This window comes from Mustelus asterias, chromosome 6 (assembly GCF_964213995.1).
Source record: "Mustelus asterias chromosome 6, sMusAst1.hap1.1, whole genome shotgun sequence".
Lineage (NCBI taxonomy): Eukaryota > Metazoa > Chordata > Chondrichthyes > Carcharhiniformes > Triakidae > Mustelus > Mustelus asterias.
The window spans coordinates 111,271,753-111,295,424 of NC_135806.1; the positions used below are offsets into that span (position 1 = coordinate 111,271,753).

The 23,672-nt window shown below is 39.9% G+C and overlaps 1 protein-coding gene across 3 annotated transcripts in view; it reads right to left on the minus strand.

The window, feature by feature from the left end:
- poc5 (POC5 centriolar protein homolog (Chlamydomonas)) overlaps positions 1-23,672 on the minus strand; it is a 76,891-nt gene that overhangs the window by 37,801 nt on the left and 15,418 nt on the right. For 2 of the 3 annotated variants that reach the window (XM_078214938.1, XM_078214939.1), the window contains 5 exons: positions 22,082-22,232; positions 15,808-15,915; positions 12,658-12,866; positions 11,240-11,416; positions 4,849-4,953 (listed from right to left, as the gene is read on the minus strand). In XM_078214938.1, the coding sequence (XP_078071064.1) occupies positions 4,849-4,953; positions 11,240-11,416; positions 12,658-12,866; positions 15,808-15,915; positions 22,082-22,232 (750 nt within the window). Of the gene's footprint in view, positions 1-4,848; positions 4,954-9,315; positions 9,409-11,239; positions 11,417-12,657; positions 12,867-15,807; positions 15,916-22,081; positions 22,233-23,672 lie in introns of all 3 variants that reach the window. The other variant, XM_078214937.1, reaches the window with a different exon arrangement.

The following is a 23,672-nucleotide window of genomic DNA, read 5'->3' on the forward strand; positions in this document are numbered from 1 at the left end:
GGAGGATAAGTGAAACCAGAGGCATGGAAAAGATGCAGCCAAGCATTTACTTGAAGAAAATCTTAGCTGAAGGAAGGAACCTTTCAATAGCTCTGATGTGGAATACGTAGTGTTTACAGCAGAAAATAAATTCGGAGAAAGGGGGGGAAAAGAGTGTTTTTAAAAGGAAGCAAGATGGAACAGAAGTATTTGTTCTATGAAAGGGGGCTTTTAATGAATGTACGAGGATGGCAATTGTTAGAGGAAAGGGAGGGTCAGGGACAGCATTATTCACATCTATGGCTCTTGACTTTTGAATGAATCTCCATCTCTTCTAATTAGACTTGAAAGGCGGCTAAGGGATGTAGACAGAGTAAAGCTGCTGAGATAGACTTTTGAAAATGGGGAGAGCTGCAGGAAGATGCAAAAGATTAGGTGGAATTCTAAAGTACAGCAGTAAGGTGGGGAAGTCAGCGAAAAGTCCAGACTTATGGGCTGGGATGCAGCACTGGGAGAGGTTGAGGAGGTATGATACAGAAAGGAATTTACTGGATCTGAAAACATGCAACGAAACAGGATTAATTAGTGACCTCATTGTGAAGGTGCCCCCATCCAGATAGTGATTGTTTGAGGGAGCAAGGAGTGGATCTAAGACTAGTGTGTTAAACTTAATAGGGCAATTGAGGGCAATTGTCTAAGGTGAACTGGGAAATTAGGTTGAGGGATAGATCAGTAGATAAGTGTCAGACATTTGAGGAGATATTTCAAAAAACTCAGAAAAGATACATTCAAAAGAGTAAGAAAGACAGACCACAAGGGAAGGACGTACCACCCATAGCCAACTAAGGAAGTTAAAGATGGTTTTAAATTGAAAGAAAAAAGTGTATAATTCCACCAGATGAATGGCAGACCAGAAGATTGGTCAGAATGTAAAGAACAGCTGAAAGATTAATGAGGAAGAAATTAAAGTGAGCAAGAAAGCTGGTTAGAAATATAAAAAGTGAGCATTGGCCCTCTGGAGAGATACTCTGGGGAACTAATAATGGAAAACGGCAGATGAATTGAACAGATTTTGTCTTTCTTCACTGTAGAGGATACAAATAACATCCCAGAAATAATTGTGAACAACAAGAAAGGGAGGGACAAACTTAAAACATTTATCACCAGGGAAAGGGTACTAAGAATATTAGAACTAAAACTGACGGGTTTAGAACTTCATTCTAGAGTCTGAAAAGAAGTGGGTGTTAAGATAGTAGATGCATTGGTTTTAATTTTCCAAAATTCCCTAGTTTCTGGAAAGATTCCATTAGATTGGCTAGAGTGAACTGGAAATTAGTGAAAGGTAAAGATGGTCACTACAGTCCTAGTAAACAGTGAATGCGACTCCTTTATTTAAAGGAAGGAAGGAGACAAAGCAGGAAACTTTACAGGCCAGTCAGCTTATCTATCATAGGGAAATATGCTGGAATCTTTATGGGGTCACAATGCAATCAGGCAAAGTCAACATGGTTTTGTGAAAGGGAAATAATGTTTTACTAACTTATTGGATATTGCTGAAAAGAAGAGACATGCTGTCAAAGTTTATGTCTTGCACTCATCAGGGTCATGAATCTTTGGAAATCTCTTCCCTGGAGACAGCGTCATTGAAAATATTTATGACAGAGGTAGAAAGATTCTTGACTAGCAGGGAGTCAAAGATTGTCGGGAGTAGGCAGAATGTGGAGTTGAGGCCACAGGTGGATCAGCCATGATTTTATTTAATGACACAGCAGGCTCTAGGGATGGAATAGTTTATGCCTTTCTTTACTCACGTATGTGATTTATATCTATGCTGCAGAACAGGGAGTCCGAAGACTAGCGAGGATTGAAGTGAACTACAGAGCCCATAATACAATGCACTGGCGTTGAAAGCACATTTGATAGGATGCAAAACCTCCAGATGAATGAGACGTGCACTGTAGGGGTTATTATTGTATAAAAGAACGAGTCAAGAACATCCTACTTTCGGGATGAAGCAAATACAGCAAAAAACTTATTTTGCACAGGTGATCAAAATGGGGAAGTGTATAATTTCTGAGACTATGTACCCATAAACACTAACCATAAAGTTCAGTCAAACATATATGTTGCATCATACAGCAAACAAGATGCATTTTAAATACCCAATTTAAATGTCTGACTGATCTTTTACACATTAACCTTTATAATGTGGGTGAAATGTAATGAGAAATTCAAGCAATGTACTGTGTATGAGCTCAGGCAATTCATTATTTTAGACACAAATAGGCAGGTCTGAAAAGCAACTCACTTGAAAAAAACACCACATTGTTCATTCTCATGCTTCTTGATCTACTATACATTTTCTGGCTTAAACTAGTCAAATATATAAATATCACAAAATATTCTGAAATCCAAGTAAGTTGGGCATTTTGGCAATCATGGGTTGAATTGTATATGGGTGGTGCTGTGATTTAAGTTCAATCTAAATAAGGCACAGAACATTTTTGCTAATGTGGACTACTGCCTGCTCGCTCCATCTTTCTGGTAATGCAGATTAAACGCTCATTTTAAAGAATGATTTTAGAGATGCTGTGGTGATAAACAGAATACCCAATTTGCGTTACTGGAGACAAATTTCATAATTTCTTTAAAAGGAATTCCACACAGAATATCTTGACTCTGTTTAGGAGCAGTTTTAAGGTTTGAAATGAAAGCTCAATAAACGGAGCTTATCCACAAGTTACTCCACATATAAAATGATCATGGTGTCCTTCACGCAAAACCCAAAAGGCATTTCTAACAATGTATTTTACAAGGACAGATCCAAGAAAAGCTTCCATTAGCAAATTAAATTAAATACAGACGTCATTTCAGAACAGAATGCAGTAACTACAGACATTTCTCATCTGAAATTCCTACCTAGTGGAGCAATTCCATTGCCAACTCACGTATTGCACCCGACCCTGCACCCATAGTGAGTTGTTTTTTGTCCACCCAAACCCTCCAGCTGCATAAATAGTAGTCTTACTGTGACACCATTTCTCTTAAGTGACAGTATATAAACTGGACTGGCGATTTTAAGTTAGATTTGTTAGCCAAAGAAGCCAATATAAAAATAAAACCACAATTCAGACAGACAGTGATACAAGGACAGTCGAGTGCCCTTCCTAATTAGAATAAAACCTTCATCTCAGAATAAAATGGCACTAAAATGGTTAATGGCCAGAACAATAGAAGCGGAAACCGTAGCAGACATGTTGGCTACCCCACTTCAGGAACGAGTATTGGGTATTGGTCAGAGCAATGAGAGCACCTAAGCAGTATCAATTAACCATTTGGAATTTTCCAGATCATCCTATTCCTAGTGTAATACTAACTGCTTAAGACTTAAGCCATCAAGATGGGCGGCACGGTGGCACAGTGGTTAGCACTGCTGCTTCACAGCTCCAGGGACCAGGGTTCAATTCCTGGCTTGGGTCACTGCCTGTGTGGAGTTTGCACATTCTCCTCATGTCTGCGTGGGTTTCCTCCGGGTGCTCTGGTTTCCTCCCACAGTCCAAAGATGTGCAGGTTAGGTTGATTGGCCATGCTAAAATTGCCCCTTAAGTGTCCTGAAAGGTGTAGGTTAGAGGGATTAGTGGGTTAATATGTAAGGATATGGGGGTAGGGCCTGGGTGGGATTGTGGTCAGTGCAGACTCGATAGGCCAAATGGCCTCTTTCTGTACTGTAGGGTATCTATATATCTATAATGGCCATTACATCAAGTCTGGAGGCTGGGCAAGGAACTCGCTTCAATATACATTCTGGCTATCACGTGATAGAACAGACAGAAAAGGTGTGCAATACATCAGGGAACAGATAGTCAGAGGGACAACATCTACAGAGACTAAGTTTGATCACCTTGAGTCTGTAAGAAATAAGGCTGTATGAATATATTGTATTACCTTGATAGTTATACCATTGGCGTCTTGAGTTAACATACGTTTAGGCACCTTCCAAATCACAAGCATTGTTTAACAGATTTCCTAACACTTGTAAACTTAGAACAGCCTCAATGCTGCTCCTTTATATTTTAAAACTACATCCCCAATCCTTGCCAATTTCTGCCCACCTGAAGGCTTCAACTCTAATACATGTACGCTTACAACAGGGGTAATCAGAAGTGGGTCTGCTGACCAATGTTTTCCCTTCCTAATCTAAGGATACTAAGTGCAACAGTAATGGTGCTGCTGCCATGGCTCAGAATACACTGCAGACTGGGAATTAACTGCATACTTGGGGAGCTAAAGCGGAGCTTTTACTTTTAATCTTTGAAATTGCTGACTGGAAGCTTACTAATTGTTGAATTCCTTTAAAAACAAAAACAATTATTATGTATTTTCTGCATTGCCAGAGTGATTTTGAATGGAAACTTGGATAACTATATAAATTGTGAACAACTTTTAAGTTGAAAGGTGCTGCTCAGAGTAACTTTATAACATCCAAGGTTGAGACAATTCAAGAAGAGATCAATTGCCTGACCCAACTATAGTGAAATCAAATATTGGATGATATTTTGATTATAAACATTCAACATTCTGAAGTATTCACATCCTTCCATCTCCGCACATGCAGCATAATCTGATACTATGCAGTGTGCAACATATTTAACAATAAAGTCACTTGCACTGAGTCAGATTTAACCAAGGTCAAACACTGGGCACAGATGAGAGTTTAGTTACCAGAGTCTTCATTCTTAAAATATAAATGACGCAGGATTGTGCCATTAGGTATTCTGCAGTGCATAGAATCTGTCAATGAACTAATTATCACAGGTCAACAACACTTCACTCATAACAGTAACCACAACTTATGTTTTTGACACATACTTCCATTTTTGCTTCTGAATGTTGAAGTCGCCACTGTGTAAATCTGCGCATCAATTCTATCTTCTCTTTCAGATTCTGAATGCCATGGATCAAATTAGTGATCACCTTTATAAAAAGAAATGCAGCAATTAATGGTTAACCTCTTACTGATACAACTTGAAGAATAATTAAACCTGCTTCAAACAAAAATACCAGTTTGAATATCACCAGACTTGCATCAGAAGAGTTTTCAGAACAAACCATGCATTTATAAAATGCATAGCGGTCCATAGTCAGACTTCAGTCATTGACCAAATATTAATTACTGATCAAAATATTGGGCCATAATTTTCACCTGCAATTAGTTAGCCTTCCCCATTTATTTGCAAAGCTATTTTGTGCTGTAAATTTTGGAAATTTACAGCCCCTGGTTCCTGGAAATTTTGGCTGAAAAGCTTGGAGGGAAGGAAAGTCAGGCAACTGAGACCCGAGTGAGCAGTGCATGCAATTGGATCTCTTAAAACAGATTGTAGGGTTGTGAAATTGACAGCGCAAAGATTGATAAGGAAATGCAAATTAAGAGTGGGTGAACTCAATGCCAAATTAAGTACAGAGAGGAACAGGAGCAAGAACGATTGGAGGGGGAGGCAGAGAAAAATATTTTATTACTTTTTAAAATCAAATGAAAACACAGGACTTAGGAGGAGCCCTTCGAGACTGTTCTACCATTCAATAAGATCATGGCTGATTTGGTTGTGGTCTCATCTCCACTTTGTCTGCCTCCTGTATCCCTTGACTCGGTTGTCTAGAGGAAATCTAACTCAGCCCTGAACAAATTAAAAACCTAACCACCACTACTTTCTGGGGAAGATAATTCCACACTAATGACACTCAAAAAAAATTATCCTTAATCTCAGTCATAAAAGGTAATCCTCTTATTCTTAAACTCTGTCCCCTGACTTCCATTTTCCCCCACAAAAGGAAACATCCACCTTATCCAACCTTCTCAGGATCTTGTATATTTCAGTATATTCTTCTCAACTCCAATGGGTGTAGGCCTAACCTGTTCAATCTTGCTTCATGTGCTCTTCATCATTCCAGGAATGAGTCAAGTGAATTTTCTCTGAACTGCTTCAAAATCATTATCTTTTCTCAAATAAGGAGACCAAAACTGTACAAAGTACTCAGATGGGGTTACACCAAGACCCTGTACAGCTGCAGCAAAACTTCCCTACTTCTATATTCCATTCCTCTTGCAACAAATACGAACATTCAATTTGCCTTCCTAATAACTTGCTGTACCTGCAAACAAACTTTGTGATGTGTATACCAGGACATCTAGATCCCATGTAATCTCCCTCCATTTAGACAGCATACTACTTTTCTGTTCTTTTGGCCAAAATGGACAAATTCACACTTTGCCACATGATGCACCATCTGCAAAATTTTTGCCCACTCACTTAAATTGTATACATCCTTTTGCAGATTCTCTACCTCTGCTTGACAACTTACTTTTTTACCTATCTTGGTGCATGGTGGCACAGCGGTTAGCACTGCTGCATCAAACTGCAGGTTTGATTCCTGGCTTGGGTCACTGTCTGTGTGGAGTTTGCACATTCTCCATGTCTGCATGGTTTCCTCCAGGTGCTCTGGTTTCCCCCCACAGTCCAAAGATGTGCAGGTGCACTGGCCATGTTAAATTCTCCCCCAGTGTATCTGGACAGGTGCCGGAATGTGGCAACTAGGAGATTTTCACGGTAACTTCATTAGTGTGAATGTAATCCTACTTGTGACTAATAAATAAACTTTACTTTTGCCTTGACAAATTTAGCTACCGCACATTTGGTCCCTTCATCCATGGCATTGATATAGATTGCAAATAATTGCAGATTTGATCCCTGTGGCACTCCACTAGTTAGAGCCTGCCAATCTGAAAAAGACCCATTTATCCCTACTCTCTGCTTCCTGTTAGCTAACCAATCCTTTATACATGCTAAATCATAGAATCATAGAAACCCTACAGTGCAGAAGGAGGCCATTCGGCCCATCGAGTCTGCACCGACCACAATCCCACCCAGGCCCTACCCCCACATATTTTACCCGATAATCCCTCTAACCTACGCATCCCAGGACTCTAAGGGGCAATTCTTTTTTTTTTTAAACCTGGCCAATCAACCTAACCTGCACATCTTTGGACTGTGGGAGGAAACCGGAGCACCCGGAGGAAACCCACGCAGACACGAGGAGAATGTGCAAACTCCACACAGACAGTGACCCGAGCCGGGAATCGAACCCGGGACCCTGGAGCTGTGAAGCAGCAGTGCTAACCACTGTGCTACCGTGCCGCCCCTAAAGTTACCTTCTTATCTTATGGTACCTCAAAGGTTACTACACATCAGATGCCTTTTGGAAATCCAAGTGCTCCACATCAACTGGTTCCCCTTTATCCACGAAAGTTACAAACATGATTTCCCTTTTACAAATCCATGTTGGCTATGCCTGATCACAATTTTCTATAACTTCTGCTATAATTTTTTAAATAATGGATTCTAGCACTTTTAAAAAAAATGATAGATGTTAAGCCAACTAGAACAAAGAACAAAACAGCACAGGAACAGGCCCTTCGGCCCTCCAAGCCCGTGCCGCTCCCTGGTCCAAACTAGACCATTCTTTTGTATCCCTCCATTCCCACCTAACTGACCCACAGTTACCTACTTTTGCCTCTTTTCTTGAATGAAATGTGCTATACAAGCTATTTTCTAATCTACTGGGACCCTTCCAGAATCTAAGGAATTTTGGAAGATTAGAACCAATGCATCTATTATCTGTGCCAGAATTTCTTTGTTTTCCATTAAACCCGTAATGATCTAGATCTTGGTGTGCAGTGGGGGCAGGCAATTGCAAAGTTTGCGAATGACAAAACCTGGAAGTATTGTAAAATGTGAAAAGGACAATGCAGACCTTCAAGAGGACATAGACAAGTTGGTGGAATGTGCAGATCGTGGCAGGTGAATTTCAATGTGCAGAAATGGGAGGCGATGTATTTTGGTAGGAAGAAAATAGAGGGACAATATAAAGTAATAGATAAATTTCTTAAGGTGGTGCAGGAGAAGAGGGACCTGGGTGTACATGTGCATAGATCATTGAACGTGGCGAGTTCACTGAAGAAAGCAATTGGTATTCTGGGCTTTATTAATAGGGGCATAAGAAAGGAGGCTATACTGAATATATACAGGACACTAATTAGGCCTCAGCTGGAGCACTGTGTAGTGTTTCAGGTGAAACAATAAGGATGTGAACACGTTGGAGTGTATAGAAGAGGTTTACGAAAACGGTTCCAGGGTTAAGAAACTTCAGTTATGAGGATAGATTGAAACGTTGGGACTGTTCTCCTTGGAGAGATGGCAAAGAGGACATTTGATTTGATGTTCAAAAACCACGAGGGGGCTGGAGTAGATAAGGAGAAACTGCATCCATTTGTAAAAGGATCAAGAACAAGAGGGCACAGATTTAAAGCGATTTGCAAAAGAAACAAACGCAATGTGAGAAAACAAACTTTTTCCACAATGAGTAGTTCGGGTGTGGAATTCACTTCCGAGAAACATAGTGGGGTCAGGTTCAAGAGGGCATTAGATGATTACTTCAACAAAAACAATATGGAGGGGTAGAGGGAAAAGGCAGGGGAATGGCACACATCACGATTCAGACACAATGGATCAAATGGCCTCTTTCTGCGCCGTGACAATTCTGTGATTATCATCCAGACCCTCTAGAAAATTTTTAGGAACAAGATTTCACACTTGTTTAGTGAACATCTCTATGGCTCTGAAAATTTGCTCGTGATCAATTACCCGCATTTAAAGAATCTGGCAACTGATGCGGACTTAAATAGGTGTAAACTTAATTGGTTCCAAACAGATCAATTTTCTGTGGGGTGTTTAGTTCATATATACTGTGCAAATACAGCAACTTCACACCACTCAGTGAATGAGACAAATGAGATGTCATTTTTGTTCAGCACCTCTGGATTTCTGTATTTAATCACCTATCTGCCCCTCCCTGAAATTGCTGTAGTGTTCACACATTAGGTAACAGTGGCTGTCACTGGCCTAACGTTTGCTATCAAAACAACAGTAAATTTCAACTGGAAGAAAAAAATCCCAAAAGAAAAATTCCGATTTCTTTGGGAATCAGTCTATGTTGTTATCTGACCCATTCAGTCAATTAAGAAACTGGGATTGCTGGAATTCGGGACTAATTAAGCCCATTGTTATAATGTGGAGATACATTAAAGCCAGGCTGGTCAGATTTAAATAAAGCTATGAGATAAAATGCACACGACTAATCCAAGGACATTTATCAATTGAAGGAAGTTTGAAGATGGTGCAACAGTTGAAGTGGAAGAAAAATTGCTGGTAAAAATACTCAACAGGTTAGGCAGCAATTGAGTAGAGCGAGAAACAGAGTTTCAGGTTTGTGACGTTTTACCAGAACTGAGAAAAAATAAGAGATGCAGTAGATAGGCTGAGACTTAGACCTTCCTGTTGTCCCTGTTCCACCCACACCTTGCTTTGTGTTAGGCTGTAAAACAGGAGAGATTAAATGACAGGAGAGTTAGTTTCCCCAAGGCCAAAGGGAACAGTGATGGGGCAAGAAACAATGAAACAACATGACTAGAGCAAGTGTGCTGCTGACTGAAAGAAAGCAAAGCAAGCAAAGGAAACAAAATAGGAACACAAATTCTGGTCCGAAATTACTGAGCTCAGTATGGAGTCCAGAAGCTGTAAAGTGCCTAATCGAAAGATGAGGAGTGTTCAGCCTCAGTGCAGTAAGAGTTCAGTTTCTTTGTTATTACGGCTGTGTCAGTTTTTTCAAAGAGCTAGCCAATTAGTTTCAGACCTCTGCTCTTTTCCCCCTTAACCTTGCAAATATGTTTCTTTTTCTAGCATATATCCAATTTGCATTTGAAGGTTACTATTGAATGAATAATGAATCAGCTTCCATCACTTTGACAGCTTATTCTGGAGCATAAAAGTTGCAAGATTTTTTTGCTAAAAGAAACAAAGGAAATTAGATTTATCATGCAGGATTAGCACAAATCTTTAGATGCCAAGTCCACAGATGAGCCACGTATTTTATGTGGGGAGTCACATGTCAGAGCTGTTTGATTAGACACAAGTTCAGCATCAAGCATAAATATTTCTGTTCAGTTGGGTCAAACTCGCACATTAAAGGAGAAGCTTTACCATTGGCTGACTATATGGATAGTCAGATAGGCAGGGTGGAAGAGTCAATTACTAGGGGGTATAGGTTTAAGGTGCAAGGGGCAAGGTTTAAAGGAGATGTACGAGGCAAGTTTTTTTTAACGCAGAGGTGGTGGGTGCCTGGAACTCGCTGCAGAGGGAGGTAGAGGAAGCAGAGATGATAGTGAGTTTTAAGGGGCATCAGGACAAATACATGAATAGGATGGGAATAGAGGGACATGGTCCCCAGAGGAGTAGGGGGTTTTAGTTCAGTGGGGTAGCATGGTCGGTGCAGGCTTGGAGGGCCGAAGGGCCTGTTCCTGTGCTGTAATTTTTTGTTCTTTTTATTATTCCATTACCTTATTAAAATAAATAAGTCATTTCTGGATTTAAGACAGAAGATCAAAGCACACATGTAGCAGGGCAAGAGCGTAAACTTTCCAGTTATATGTAGCACTGTTATAGATAATGGTTACAGAATTCATTGTTGCCTCTGCAGGCAAAGTTGAGCTACAGATCAGATTACATCATTGAGGTAGCATTTTAGTTACAAATCTCTCTCCATTGATGTGGGATTATGATATTTCCCTTGCATGCAGGTGGCATGGTGGCACAGTGGGCAGCACATTGGCACAGCTGCCTCAGTGCCAGTTCCAGATTTGATTCCCAGCTTGGTCACTGTGTGTGGAGTTTGCACGTTCTCCTTGTGTCTGCGTGGGTGTCCTCCGGGTGCTCCCCTTTCCTCCCACAGTCCGAAAGACGTGCTGGTTAGGGCATTGGCCATGCTAAATTCTTCCTCAGTGTATCTGAACAGGCGCCAGAGTGTGGCGATTAGGGGATTTTCACAATAACTTCATTGCAGTGTTAGTATAAGCCGACTTGGGACACTAATAAATAAACTTAAAACTTTTTTTTGCTTGCAAACACAACTGATGAATATTGAAGATGAGAGCAAGGTTTACAAAAAGCTCTTTTGGATGAACGAAATTGTTCAATGGGAAATGAAATGGATTCTTTGACAAATAACCAACTAAACTATTTCTGAGCAGTAGACAGGACTGAGGATCTTGAACTGCTCTTTTAGACATTTATTTAATTTTGTGCGATCATGATTTATTTTAGATGAAATGATTCTTCACACTTTAGTTTCTGCATAACAATTACCGTACCTCATCTTTCCTTCGAACTGAATCCTCATATGTACAAATCAGCTGGTTCAAATTCTCAGTCTGACAGGTCATTTGTGCAATTTGAGCTTCGTGTTTCATCCTTTCATCTTGTAACTCCCGTCTGTGCTGCTCAACAACCGACAACCTCCACTGGCGAATTTCAGATAGAACATCAGTCTTCAAAAATATTAGAACTTGGTTAAATTTTGAAGCAGCAGCAGCCTAGTTTGTACATTTATTCAAAAAGCATTTGTGAATCAACATTACACTTGCACAGGCTATTTTACAACCTCCTTTACTTATTTAAAGTATGTACTGGAAATTAAATATATTTAGGTAATTGCAGCAATAAAGTAATATTGTGATTGCTTAAGATAGTACCATTGCCTCCACTACAAAACTCCCCGCAGGTTTAATTTAAATTCCATTTGTTCCCTCTGCACTCCTTTGTGCAGCTGCTCATTACTTTCTCATTATGGGATATCACAAAGCTTAGTGCTCTGCTATTTACAATCTATAGCAACTTAGATGAAAGATGAGGGGATCAAGTGCAACCTTTCCAAGTTTGCGATGACGTTCTTAGGTGGAAAAGCAAGCTGTAAAGGATGCCAGAAGGCTGCAAAAAGGATATAGACACATGACGTGTGGGGAAGAGCATGGCAGTTGGAATATAACATGGCAAAGTCTCAGAATAAAGAGTTTGTTATTTAGGACTAAGAAATTGAGACACATTTTCATTCAACACGGTTGTGAATAAGCTAGAGAGCTGTAAATGCTCAGTTGTTGGGCAAGTTGAAGACAGATCAATAAGTTTTTTGGATAGAAAGATGGAAATAGCACAGGAAGGTGTATTCAAGCTAGGTGATCAGTCATGATCCAAGTGAGCGTGGAGCAGGCATGAATAACCCATTTCCACTTCCATTTTTAGGATTACGTTCTTTTACTTTCTCATTTAAATGGGAATTACATACTTGCAAGCAATATTTTTAAAAAGTAAAGATACACATTCACTACAGTCCAAATAATTCAAAATCCTTTCAAAACTAAAAATAATGTTTTAAACGTAATTCTCCACCAGCACCTCAAAATTAAATAATTACACCGAATTACTAACAACCTTAACTTGCTGCGTTTTATTGTTTTGTCTAGTGTTACCAATTTGGTATTTGGATTGTAGACTATACTGAACTGAATACTGCAAACAAGTTGTAATAAGATGCAGTTTACAAAAGGATTACTGAAGTGCCTTTATCCTAACAAATCAATAACATAGCCCTTTCACACAACTGAGTAATTCCTTCAATCCGCTCAACGTTGACACGTTAAAATGATTTTTTTTTTCAACTCGTCATAATTCTTTCATAATCAATTGATCATTGAATATTTTGCCAATAATGAGACACTTAAATTTTACTGACCTTGAGGTGGTCACTAGCGGTGTTGAGTATATTTTCTACCTTGTCCAGGTTCTCAGCTGGAATAGGTAACTGACGTACAGGGTTGGACATTTCAGATTTCCGTGAAACTGGCAAATGTGAAGGGGATCTTTCAAAAAAAGCAAGTGACCCAATAGGCAAGCCTGTATTTGAGAGCGATGAAACAGGAGTCCTGTGAAGAACCTCCTGATCTGCAAAGTGAAAACAGTGGAAAGTTAATTTCCAAGGATGATCTGTACTTTTAAACACAGATCTGTTAAAACTGAAAAAATATATACCCAAAGTAATAAAATTGGATAATAAACTGGGTGCCATACATGACTATTGGTCCTTAAAATAACCCATCCATCTTGCTGGGTCTATCAAAATTGAAGTTTCCAAATAACACTGAACCTGTCCACTACAAAATTCAAACAGTAAAAAACGACACTACACTTCCACTGGGAAACAAAATTCAACTACACAAAAGGAATGCACACAGTCTACTAAAAAAAAACTTCATTGCGGATGCCTCATCAAGAGAATCCCACCTGTATAAGTTTGCATTTTACAAACAGTGACATCACAAGTGCTCAACACATCATAATAGATGCTATAGATATATATAGTAAAATACTAAACATTGACATCATAATATAATGCAGGTCATCATAACCAAAATAAAAGACAATTTGGCTTCATTTGAATTAGTGCCTATGAAGCAGTCAAACAGATTTGACCAATTTCAAATTTCTACCAAAGATACGGAAACAACAACGATATGCTTTTAGTCAATTGGTGCCCATGCTGCAAATACACCAATGGAGGCAGTCACACCATTGTTGATCACAATCCCAAGGACAACTGAAGAGATGGGAACAGGTACGTATAGGCTCAAAAACCCCATCCAACCCTTTTGGATAGATTTCAACCCTATCTCTCATACGCAAAACCTTCCTTGCTTCTTTAAACTCCTAATAACAAGTCTATCATGCTATAGCAATCTTGCTGCTCAAATACTTTCATATCATGTACTTGCCATAGGCAGATCTGCAATTTGAGCTAGAATTTATATAGTCTTTGCATGGAGCTGGTATAACAATGACAAAAACATTCTACAGGACATGTATAAAACTGCTCGAGTTGAACTCAAACAACTATAACTCGAGCAAATTTAAATGGAAGAAAATACATTAGCTGGTAAAGTATGTTCTAGCATTTAATTTTAAAGAGAGGAATTGCTAGTCAGAAAAGACCAAATTCCATGTAGTTCATCTCTTACCACACCAGTACTGGCATTATATAATAAAAAAAACTTTCAATAATCTTTTTGACTATTCTTTTGAAACTAAAGAGCTTGGAAATTGGAATAATTTAGAATTGGATGATATTGCTATATTGTCAGGTGTACCATTTTCAAATAGAATGTTATGTTCCATCTGTTGCAAAAGGTCCCCAGAGTCATTTAAGAACAAAGAAAAGTACAGCACAGGAACAGGCCCTTCAGCCCTCCAAGACTGTGCCAATCATGATGCCCTGGCTAAACTAAAAAAGCCTTCTACCCTTACTCAGTCCGTATCCCACTGTTCATGTACCCATCCAGATGCCTCTTAAAATGTTGTTAATGTGCCTGCTTCCACCACCACCACCTCTGGCAGCGCATTCCAGGCACCCACCACTCAAAAGCATCCCCTGCATTTCTCCCTTAAACTTTCTCCCCCTCACTTTGAACCTGTGCCCCCCTGTAATTGACTCTTCCACTGGGAAAAGGCCTGACTATCCACCCTGTCTATGCCCCTCAATTTTGTAGACTGCTATCAGGTCTCCCTTCAGCCTCCATCTTTCCAGTGAAAACAATCCTAGTTTATTCAACCTCTCCTCATTGCCAACGCCCTTGAGACTAGGCAACATCCTGGTGACCCGTCCTTGCACTCTTTCCAAAGCGTCAATGCCCTTCTGGTAGTGTGGTGACCAGAACTGCATGCAATACTTTAAATGCAGCCTAACCAAGGTTTTAAGGAGCAGGGAGCTCTCCAGTATCTAGGCTAGCATTCCTTCTTTAATTAAAACCACCAAAATCACTATTCAGCAAGTTGTTTTTGGTTTAAGGGAACAAGTGGTGCTCAAACTGGCTCCTGCAATGGCCCAATAAGAATGAAGAGAAAGATGTTGAAATAAAAGGATGTTGTGGTCAGCCATAAAGAGGCAGTAGGAATCAAGATTACAAGATGGAGAAAAATGCACCACAGTTGGTCAAGTGGGACATTGAGAACAGTTTTAGTTAAACGTCCTTGGATGTCGAGGGAACCATGGAATTTCAGGAAATGGGCAAAGGTTTGGCAGTCAATTACTTGTAGAGGAAAGCTAGGCCAGAGCTTTGTTGGAGGCTTTCATAGACAAAAGAATTGCTGGTAGTTTTTTTTGGGAGGGGGAAACGTATGGTCAGTTCTGTGCAAAGAAAGGGATTCATTTAAAATGTCGGCTAGCAGAGTCACCATAAAAGCAAAGTTTCCTAGTGCTAATCTGGCTTGCCTACTCATTTATTCTGAATTTTGCAATAGAAGTTTTAAGATCTCACCAATATTATGCTCCACTTATTATCTCCCAGCAGCATAAATGTGGAATAAATAACACTTAGAAACTAATGAAGTGATAAATTACTTTGGAAAAACATATCTACTTAGATGTAGTATCGAAATGGCAAGTAAATAAAAGCTTTTGAAACCTCATCTGTTTAACATCTGCAACTTTCTGCGAGACATTTTGGGAATTTAACTAAAGAAAAACAAATGACAGGCTTTAGAATATTTAAAATGATCAGTCTGTGATAATTTATGAAGTAATAAACAATCCTGAATGTGCAAGTTTTCAAACAAGAAATAGTCTCAAACTCACCACAATACTTTAAGAATGTGACTGGTTTTTCGCAGCCTTCAACACCCACCGCCTCAACGTTCATTATACTTTTGCAAACAAGTCAACAGTAATGTTTCAAGTACTATGATTACGCCAGAACTCTACCTTGCAGAATGATATAGAACAGCACAGAAGTCAGTCTAGAGAATGTGACAGCTCCTTGAAAGAGCTAGCCAGTTAGCCCCACTCCCGTGTTCTTTTGCCATAGCATCACATAACTCTCCTTTGAATTTATACCTTCTGGCGGTTTTTCTATTGTTGCCGAATCAGGTTTGTCTGGGGTCATTACTGTGTCTGCAGACTGCTGTCTTACAAGCTTTTCACGTCTTTCTTCTGAAACCGTGCCTGTTTGAACACAAATTCATCTGTTAAATCTTGTGGATAATTTGCATTTTCTAGTCTTTTTGGTAGTGCTTATAGAACTTCAGTGAACATAACACGTTAAAAAAGGTCCTTAAACAGACATAATAGTGGATCCCAAGATCTCCATTCTGTTCCTTACAAGGCCAAACCCTTCATACAATAACGTTGGCATAGTAGCGTTGGCTCTAAAGCACCTGGGAAGTTCAGTGGTTCTGAAAACCATGATATAAATGCAAGTCTTTTTCAATTTTCTTCTTGCATTTTTAAAAGGTCTTGATATTGAAGAATGGGTGTGTGGTTCCAGGATTGACTAACTTATTGGGGGGGGGGGGGGGGGGGGGGGGGGGGGGAGTGAGATGATACCATCTACACTCAAATATTCATTTAAGCACACTAAGGATGCCTCTTCAACTGTAACTCAACATTTGTTTTCAGAAAATAGTACATTAAGTTAACGTTGCAACTGAATTAGTAATCAGACTTTTGCTTCACAAACAGTAATCAATATAACTTGTTGTATAACAATTATGCAAACACAAATGTTACATCAAATTTATCTAGTTTTGTACAGGTTAGTATAGAGAAAGATTTCAAAAGCATATTTTCCCGTCATAAATTTCAGTTAATAGCTTGCTACAGAGAACACATCTAATCAAACTGTAAAGATGGAACAAAATAATACTGCTAGTTAGAAACAATTCTTAATTCTAACAAGACATTTTAGAAGATAGCTTGCAACAGAAAACAATAAAGACTTGATGGGATGAAAACTAATTTTGGTTCATTAGCAAAAATAGCTTGGACAGGCTCAATGCTGAATAAATAGCACTAAGACAGAACTGAGTAAACCATGAATGTGTAGGAAATGGGCCCAGACAAGCTAATGGTACAGCAGTAGATGCTCATCTGTTGCTGCAAGCATTAAAGATGACATTTATGATCTACATATACACACCATAAGTGAACTCACTGATAGACTACTTCCTGTGGTGCACATTATCGTTATTCTAAATGGAAAACATTGACGTAGTAAAAGGTAAACTCAAAGGATCAGTTTCCAACTCAAATTAGAGTATGGATTTACATCTGGCCTTTGGAGAGGTGATGGCTTAGTGGCATTATCGCTAGACTATTAATCCAGAAACTCAGCTAATGTACTAGGGACTGGGATTCAAATCCTGTCACAGCAGATGGAATTTAAATTCAATAAAGAATATCTGGAATTAAGAATCTCCACCCATTGACTCTGTCTACACTTCCAACTGCCTCGGCAAAGCAGCCAGCATAATTAAGGACCCCACGCATCCTGGACATTCTCTCTTCCACCTTCTTCCGTCAGGAAAAAGATACAAAAGTCTGAAGGCACGTACCAACTGACAAGAACAGCTTCTTCCCTGCTGCCATCAGACTTTTGAATGGACCTATCCTGCATTAAGTTGATCTTTCTCTACACCCTAGCTATAACTGTAACATTACATTCCACACACATTTTTCTCTATGAACAGTATGCTTTGTCTGTATAGTGTGCAAGAAACAATACTTTTCACCATGCTAATACATGTGATAATAAATCAAATGATGATCAAGAAACCATTGACAATCAGAAAAACCCATCTGGTTCACTAATACCCTTCAGGGTCAGAAAACTGCTGTCCTTACTTGATCTGGCCTACACGCGATTCCAGAGCCACACCAATGTTGTTGACTCAACTGCCCTCGGGCAACTAAGGATGGGCAATAAATGCTGGCCAGCCAGTGATGCCCATGTCCCAATGAATAAAACAAAACATGTTACACTATGCCTATAGGAGGTAACCTTTGTTCTCAGAAATAACTCAAATTTCTCATTTCAGCATTGATGTAGGGTGGCAACACTTCATATGTATACTTTGAGTCTGTCCCCCCCACTGACTGGGAAGGAAGAGGTATCTAGATAGCAGAAGCAGCTTGCAATTATATTTTCCCTTGCTATTGCCTCAGTTATATAAAACCACATAGGATGCAAAATGAAATCAATTAACTCTTGAAAATGAAAAGCATTGAGCATGAATAATGGATGATTTAGGAGGCAATCAGTATAACTTTCAGACTTGGCTGGATGTCTTGAACATTGACGAATTTGTTCCCCAACAAACCAAGCTCCAGAAGCTGTCAAAAGTAATTGCACAGGTAGGATTATTTCTTAAGAACAGCACTTAAGGTAATTTCTCCTCTCCTTTATTGTACACTGACAAATCTAGTCTGTGTGATAGAAATAATGTCCATTTATAAAGCACCTTGCGTTATACCCTGTTGATAATAAATGAATTATGGTTGATGTAGAGGAATCCCCACTGTAATAGAGATATGGGGTAGCCAAAAAGAATCAAGTAAAGTCCTACAAATAACAACTTGATTAACTGCAGATTATCTTGTAATTTATGTTAGCTAAGGGCCTAAAAGTGGCAAGAAACTAGGAGAATTTACCTGCTCTTCAAATTCTGCCATGTGTCAAGCACAGCGAATGCATGTCCTATTTACACCCTTAAACATGAGCTGCATTCAGTATATAATTTTCTGGAACTATCTTTTATTAAGTATGGACATGAACAAGACTGTCAAGATGGCTGCTGGAAGTCAGGTAACTTTTGCAATTCCTGCATAGACCCAAAGCAGTCTCTGTCCTTCTTAATTGAATGACTATGGATGGTGAGCATGATGGAATTTACACCACTATTATTTATGGTTTACCCAAAACTCAAAGTCAATGGGCTTCCATACTTGCATGGAATGGGGACGGGGGTAGTACAGTGAATGTTCACTAACTTAATTCTAATGATGAGTGGGTTGCCCTATGATGAGACATAGGGTAAATTGGGTTTATATTTCCTGGAATTTAGAAGAATGAGAGGCTCTCTCAATGAAACCTACAAAAATCTGAAAAGGAGTGGATGCCGAGAGCTTATTTCCATTGGCCAGGGAATCTAACACCAGGGCACAGTCTCAATATAGGGTTGATCATTTATGATTGAGGGACAAAAAAATCTTCACTCAGTTGTGAATCTTTGAAGTTCTCTACTCCAGAGGGTTTTGGATGCTCAAATACATTTAAGACTGTGATAGGCAGCTTTTTGGGATCTGGGAAATTAAGAAATCTGGGAAGCAGGTGGGAAAATGGAGTTGAAACCCAAGATCAGCCATGACTTTACTGAATGGCAGAGCAGGTGCAAATGGGCCATGTGCTCTATTCTTGCTCATATTTCTTATGCTTCAGACTTCATGCCTCAAAGTTTGAAATTTAACAAAAGGGCACTGCACAAATCAGCTAACCACAAGTCTATCAGCTAACCACAAGTCAGAGAGCTGGTTGATCCATTCTTTATTGTATAGCAATGGCTTCTAGCTTTGAACCATTCTGGGTGGACAATACAAGTATTGATCATGTGACCAAAACTGGCTACAAAACTATTGACCCAAGAACGAGAAACTGGTCAGTCTACATAGAACATCAGCAGCAGAAGGCAACAATTAACAGATGCCCTTTAAAACCCAGAGACTACTATACCCAAGTTCTCCCCAGTCATTCCTTTTCAAAAGTCCACCAGAACTTAACCTCCTAATAAGAAAATCACAAGCATTGCATTTGATGTGTCACATGTATTGGTATACAGTGAGAAGTATTGTTTGTGTGCTATACAAAACATACTGTACATAGAGAAGGAGAGTGCAGAATGGTAGAATGTAGTGTTACAGTCTTAGCTAGGGTGTAGAGAAAGATCAACAATACGAGGTAGGTCCATTCAAAAGTCTGATGGCAGCTGGAAGAAGCTGCTCGAGTCGGTTGGTATGTGTCCTCAGACTTTTGTATCTTTTTCCCGACGGAAGTAGAAGAGAGAATGTCCAGGGTGCGTGGAGTCCTTGATTATGCTGGCTGCTTTTCTGAGGCAGTGGAAAGTGTAGACAGTGGTAATGGATGGGAAGCCGGTTTGGGGTGATGGATTGGGCTTCATTCGACCTTTTGTAGCTTATTGCAGTCTTGGACAGAGAAAGAGCCATACCAAGCTGTGATATAACCAGAAAGAATGCTTTTTGTGGTGCATCTGTAAAAGTTGGAGTGTTGTAGCTGACATGCCAAATTTCCTTAGTCTCCTGAGAAAGTACAGGCCTGGGTGGGCTTCCTTAACTATAATGTTAGCATGGAGGACCAGGACAGGTTGTTGTTGATCTGGATACCTCAAAACGAAGCTCTTAACCCTTTCTACTTCATCGCCATTGATGTAGACAGGGGCAGGTCCTCCACCATGCTTCCTGAAGTCAATGACTATTTCCTTTGTTTTGTTGACATTGAGGGGGGAGATTGTCATCGCACCAGTTCACCAGATTTCCTATCTCTTCCCTGTACTCTGTCACATCATTGTTTGAGGTCTGATCACTACAGTGGTGTCATCAGCAAACTTGAAAATTGAGTTGGAGGGGAATTTGGCCACAGTCATCGGTGTATAAAGAGTGCAGTAAGGGTCTGAGGACAGCCCTGTGGGCACTGGTGTTGAGGATGATTGTGGAGGTGTTGTGGCCTATCCTTACTGATTGCGGTCTGTGGGTTAGGAAGTTCAGGATCCAGTTGCAGAGGGAGGAGCCGAGCCCCAGGCCACAGTTTGGAAATGGGTTTTGTTGCAATAACCGTGTTGAAGACTGAGCTGCAGTTAATAAATCAGAGTCTTTGTTATCTAGGTGTTCTAGGGTTGAGCGTAGGGCAAGGAGATGGTGTCTCCTGTGGACCTGTTGTGGCGGTAGGTGAACTGTAGCGGACCCAGGCAATGTGGAAGGCAGGAATTGATTAATGTCTTCACAAACCTTTTGAAGCATTTCATAATGATGGATGCCAGAGCCACCAGATGATAGTTATTAAGGCACTCTCTTTCTTTGGTACCGGGATGATGGTTGCCTTCCTGAAACAGATGGGGACCTCAGTTTGGTGTAAAGGTGAAGATGTCTGCGAATCACCAGCTGGTCTGCGCAGGATCTGAGTGCTCGTCTGGGTACCCCAACCTGGTCAGTTGCTTTCCGTGGGTTGGCTTCTGCAATGGTAACCTCAGATACAGGTTCGTCTGAGGCTTCTGGGGTGGAGGGTGTGCTCTCACTGACTTCTTGTTCAAAACAGACAGAATGCATTGAGTTCATCAGGGAGCAGCTTCTTCCATTGGTGCTGGCAATTTTAAATGCCTTCATTTACATTTCATGGTCTGCCAAAAAGCCATCTATTTGTGGACATCCTGCTACACATACCATCTTTTTGGAGTGGAGGCCCTTCAACAGGCCCATAATGACTTTTTTCCTATGACAAGCCGAATAGGTAAACCAAGAATAATATTTTGTTTGTAACTTGTAAAAACTATCCTTTTGAACTCTCTAATGCGCAAGAGAGAAAAAAAGAGTGATGTAGCATTTAGACTTCGGGGTGAATGTGAATAATCTTTTGCTTAAACTCACAAAAGTTGCCCGATTATTTAAAAATGGACTTGGATTGAGAAATATTCCCAACTTCCTTTCCAAAACACATCGATTACTTCTCTTTCATCCCTGGTGGCACAGTAGCTAGCACTGCTGCCTCAACACCAGGGACCCAGGTTTGATTTCTGGCTTAGGTCACTGTCTGTGCGGAGTCTGCACTTTCTCCGTGTCTGCTTGGATTTCCTCCCACAGTCTGAAAGATGTGCTGGTTAGGTGCATTGGCCATGCTAAATTCTCCCTGTGTACACGAGTGTGGCAACTAGGGGATTTTCACAGTAACTTCATTGCAGTGTTAATGCAAGCCTACTTGTGACACAAATGAACTTTAAACATGGGTTGTTTTATATCCATCTCCAAATGAAGGGACCAAGCATTTTATCAGAAAAATGGCACCTCTAAACAGTGCCAGACATCAGCAGAAGTGCAGTAAACCTATTGTGTCCACCTAGATTATGTATTCAAGTCTGTGGAGTGGGGCTCAAACTCAACCTTCTGACTCAAACAAATGTGTCACCACTGTGCCAAGACTGACACCTTTGACTTCACGCAAAGGTTGAATACGATGTAGATTAAGTTTCTAATGACTTTCTTTAATTGGTGCAGTTTTAAAAGGAGCTTTGGAAAGCACTGGGACTATATTTACTTGAAACACCTTCACCTGCAAAATGCTGAGGAGATTGGTCACCCGCCATTGTACTCGAATCTTTGCCGCCTGTTACAAGTTTTGTTACGCAATGTGATGTTTTGTGGACGCCAGACTCCCACTTTGGAGTTACTACAGCATAACGTAGCAGCTCTTCATACTCGTCCTTACAGACAGAAGGAGAAATAAACATGTTTAGCACTTTAAGATAACAACCTATTACTTCAGAATAACCATATCTGATGCATTCATCACAGGAAAAAGCTCAGCAGAATTAAAAAAGCAAAATACTGTCAATTATTCAAACGGGGCAGTAGCTATAGAGAAAGAATTGGAACTTTTCAGGTCAATGACATCTCATTAGTTATTTTGATCTTAAATATTAAACTTTACTTCCAACTCCAAAGATGCTGCCTGATTTGAGTATTTCCAACACTTGTTGGTTTTAAATGATACATCTGCTAATTTTAGTAAATTTTAATCTCAGACTCATCTTAAAGCCAAAATATCTTGCGTTTTGACATCACAAGGACACTGCTACAAATGGGTAAATCATTTTATAATAGTCAGCTTTGGTTTCTGGTGTTAGAATTTCCAAAATATTTCAAAACTAGATCAGCTAATACAACATTACCACTATCTGCACTTTTATCATAGAAAAGAACTCAAAAACATAAAATGTGCAGTGCCAGCGAGTGAGCCATTTGTTATACCCCCCGAATAATATTGTTTTTCATAAGTCAGAGGAACAACCTGTTTTTGCCCAATTTACACTTTGCCAAAGCTGAAAGTTCCATCCATAGCATTGCCCAACATCTGGTCAACCTTCCTGTAATGCCTGAAATTAATAACCATACTGCTTTAGCGCGTCGCTGAGACTTCAAGCCACCCAGCTTAACAGAATGAGAATACTATTTTAAACTCAAGACTGGAAATTAAAAGCTGAATGTTCCCATAAACTGGCAATGAGAAAATTTTACTGATCAAAATTTTGTGAAGTTTTGGAGATGTCAATTTGCAGTCAAAGCTAACATTTATACAATGTCACAAGTAAACGATGTGGCAGACAGTATTGCCACAAAATGGGAAGCTCATGTTTCGAAAGTTCCTCAGGTTTACTAGAATGATTCCAGAGAGTGAGGAATTTTAGCTGCAAGGTTCGGTTGGAGAAGCTGATGTTGTTGTTCTTGGGGGAAGGAAATCAAGGAGAGATTTGATAGAAGTGGACAGATTATGACAGGCTTGGATAAGGCAGAATAAGAAAAGCTGTTTACATGATCTGACGAAACAGGATCAGGGATTCAGTTGAGAGAGAGAGAGAAAAATGCAGGGTGAGAGGGGAAGAATATTTAAAAATAATAATTGTTAATGACCCAGAACTCTGCCTAAGGGGGCTGTGGAAGTGGAGATGATGCCCCATTTCAAAGCAAATTGGATGGGCACGAGGGAAAAGCTTGCAGGGCTATGGGGATAAAGTGGGAAATAAGAGTGACTGCGTTGCTCTGCAGAGATCCAGTGTTGTCTTGATTTTATGCCGCAATGGCTTTATGACCAAGTCCCATTCACCCATGCATGCTGACCGACATCGGTTTCCAGTCAGATAATG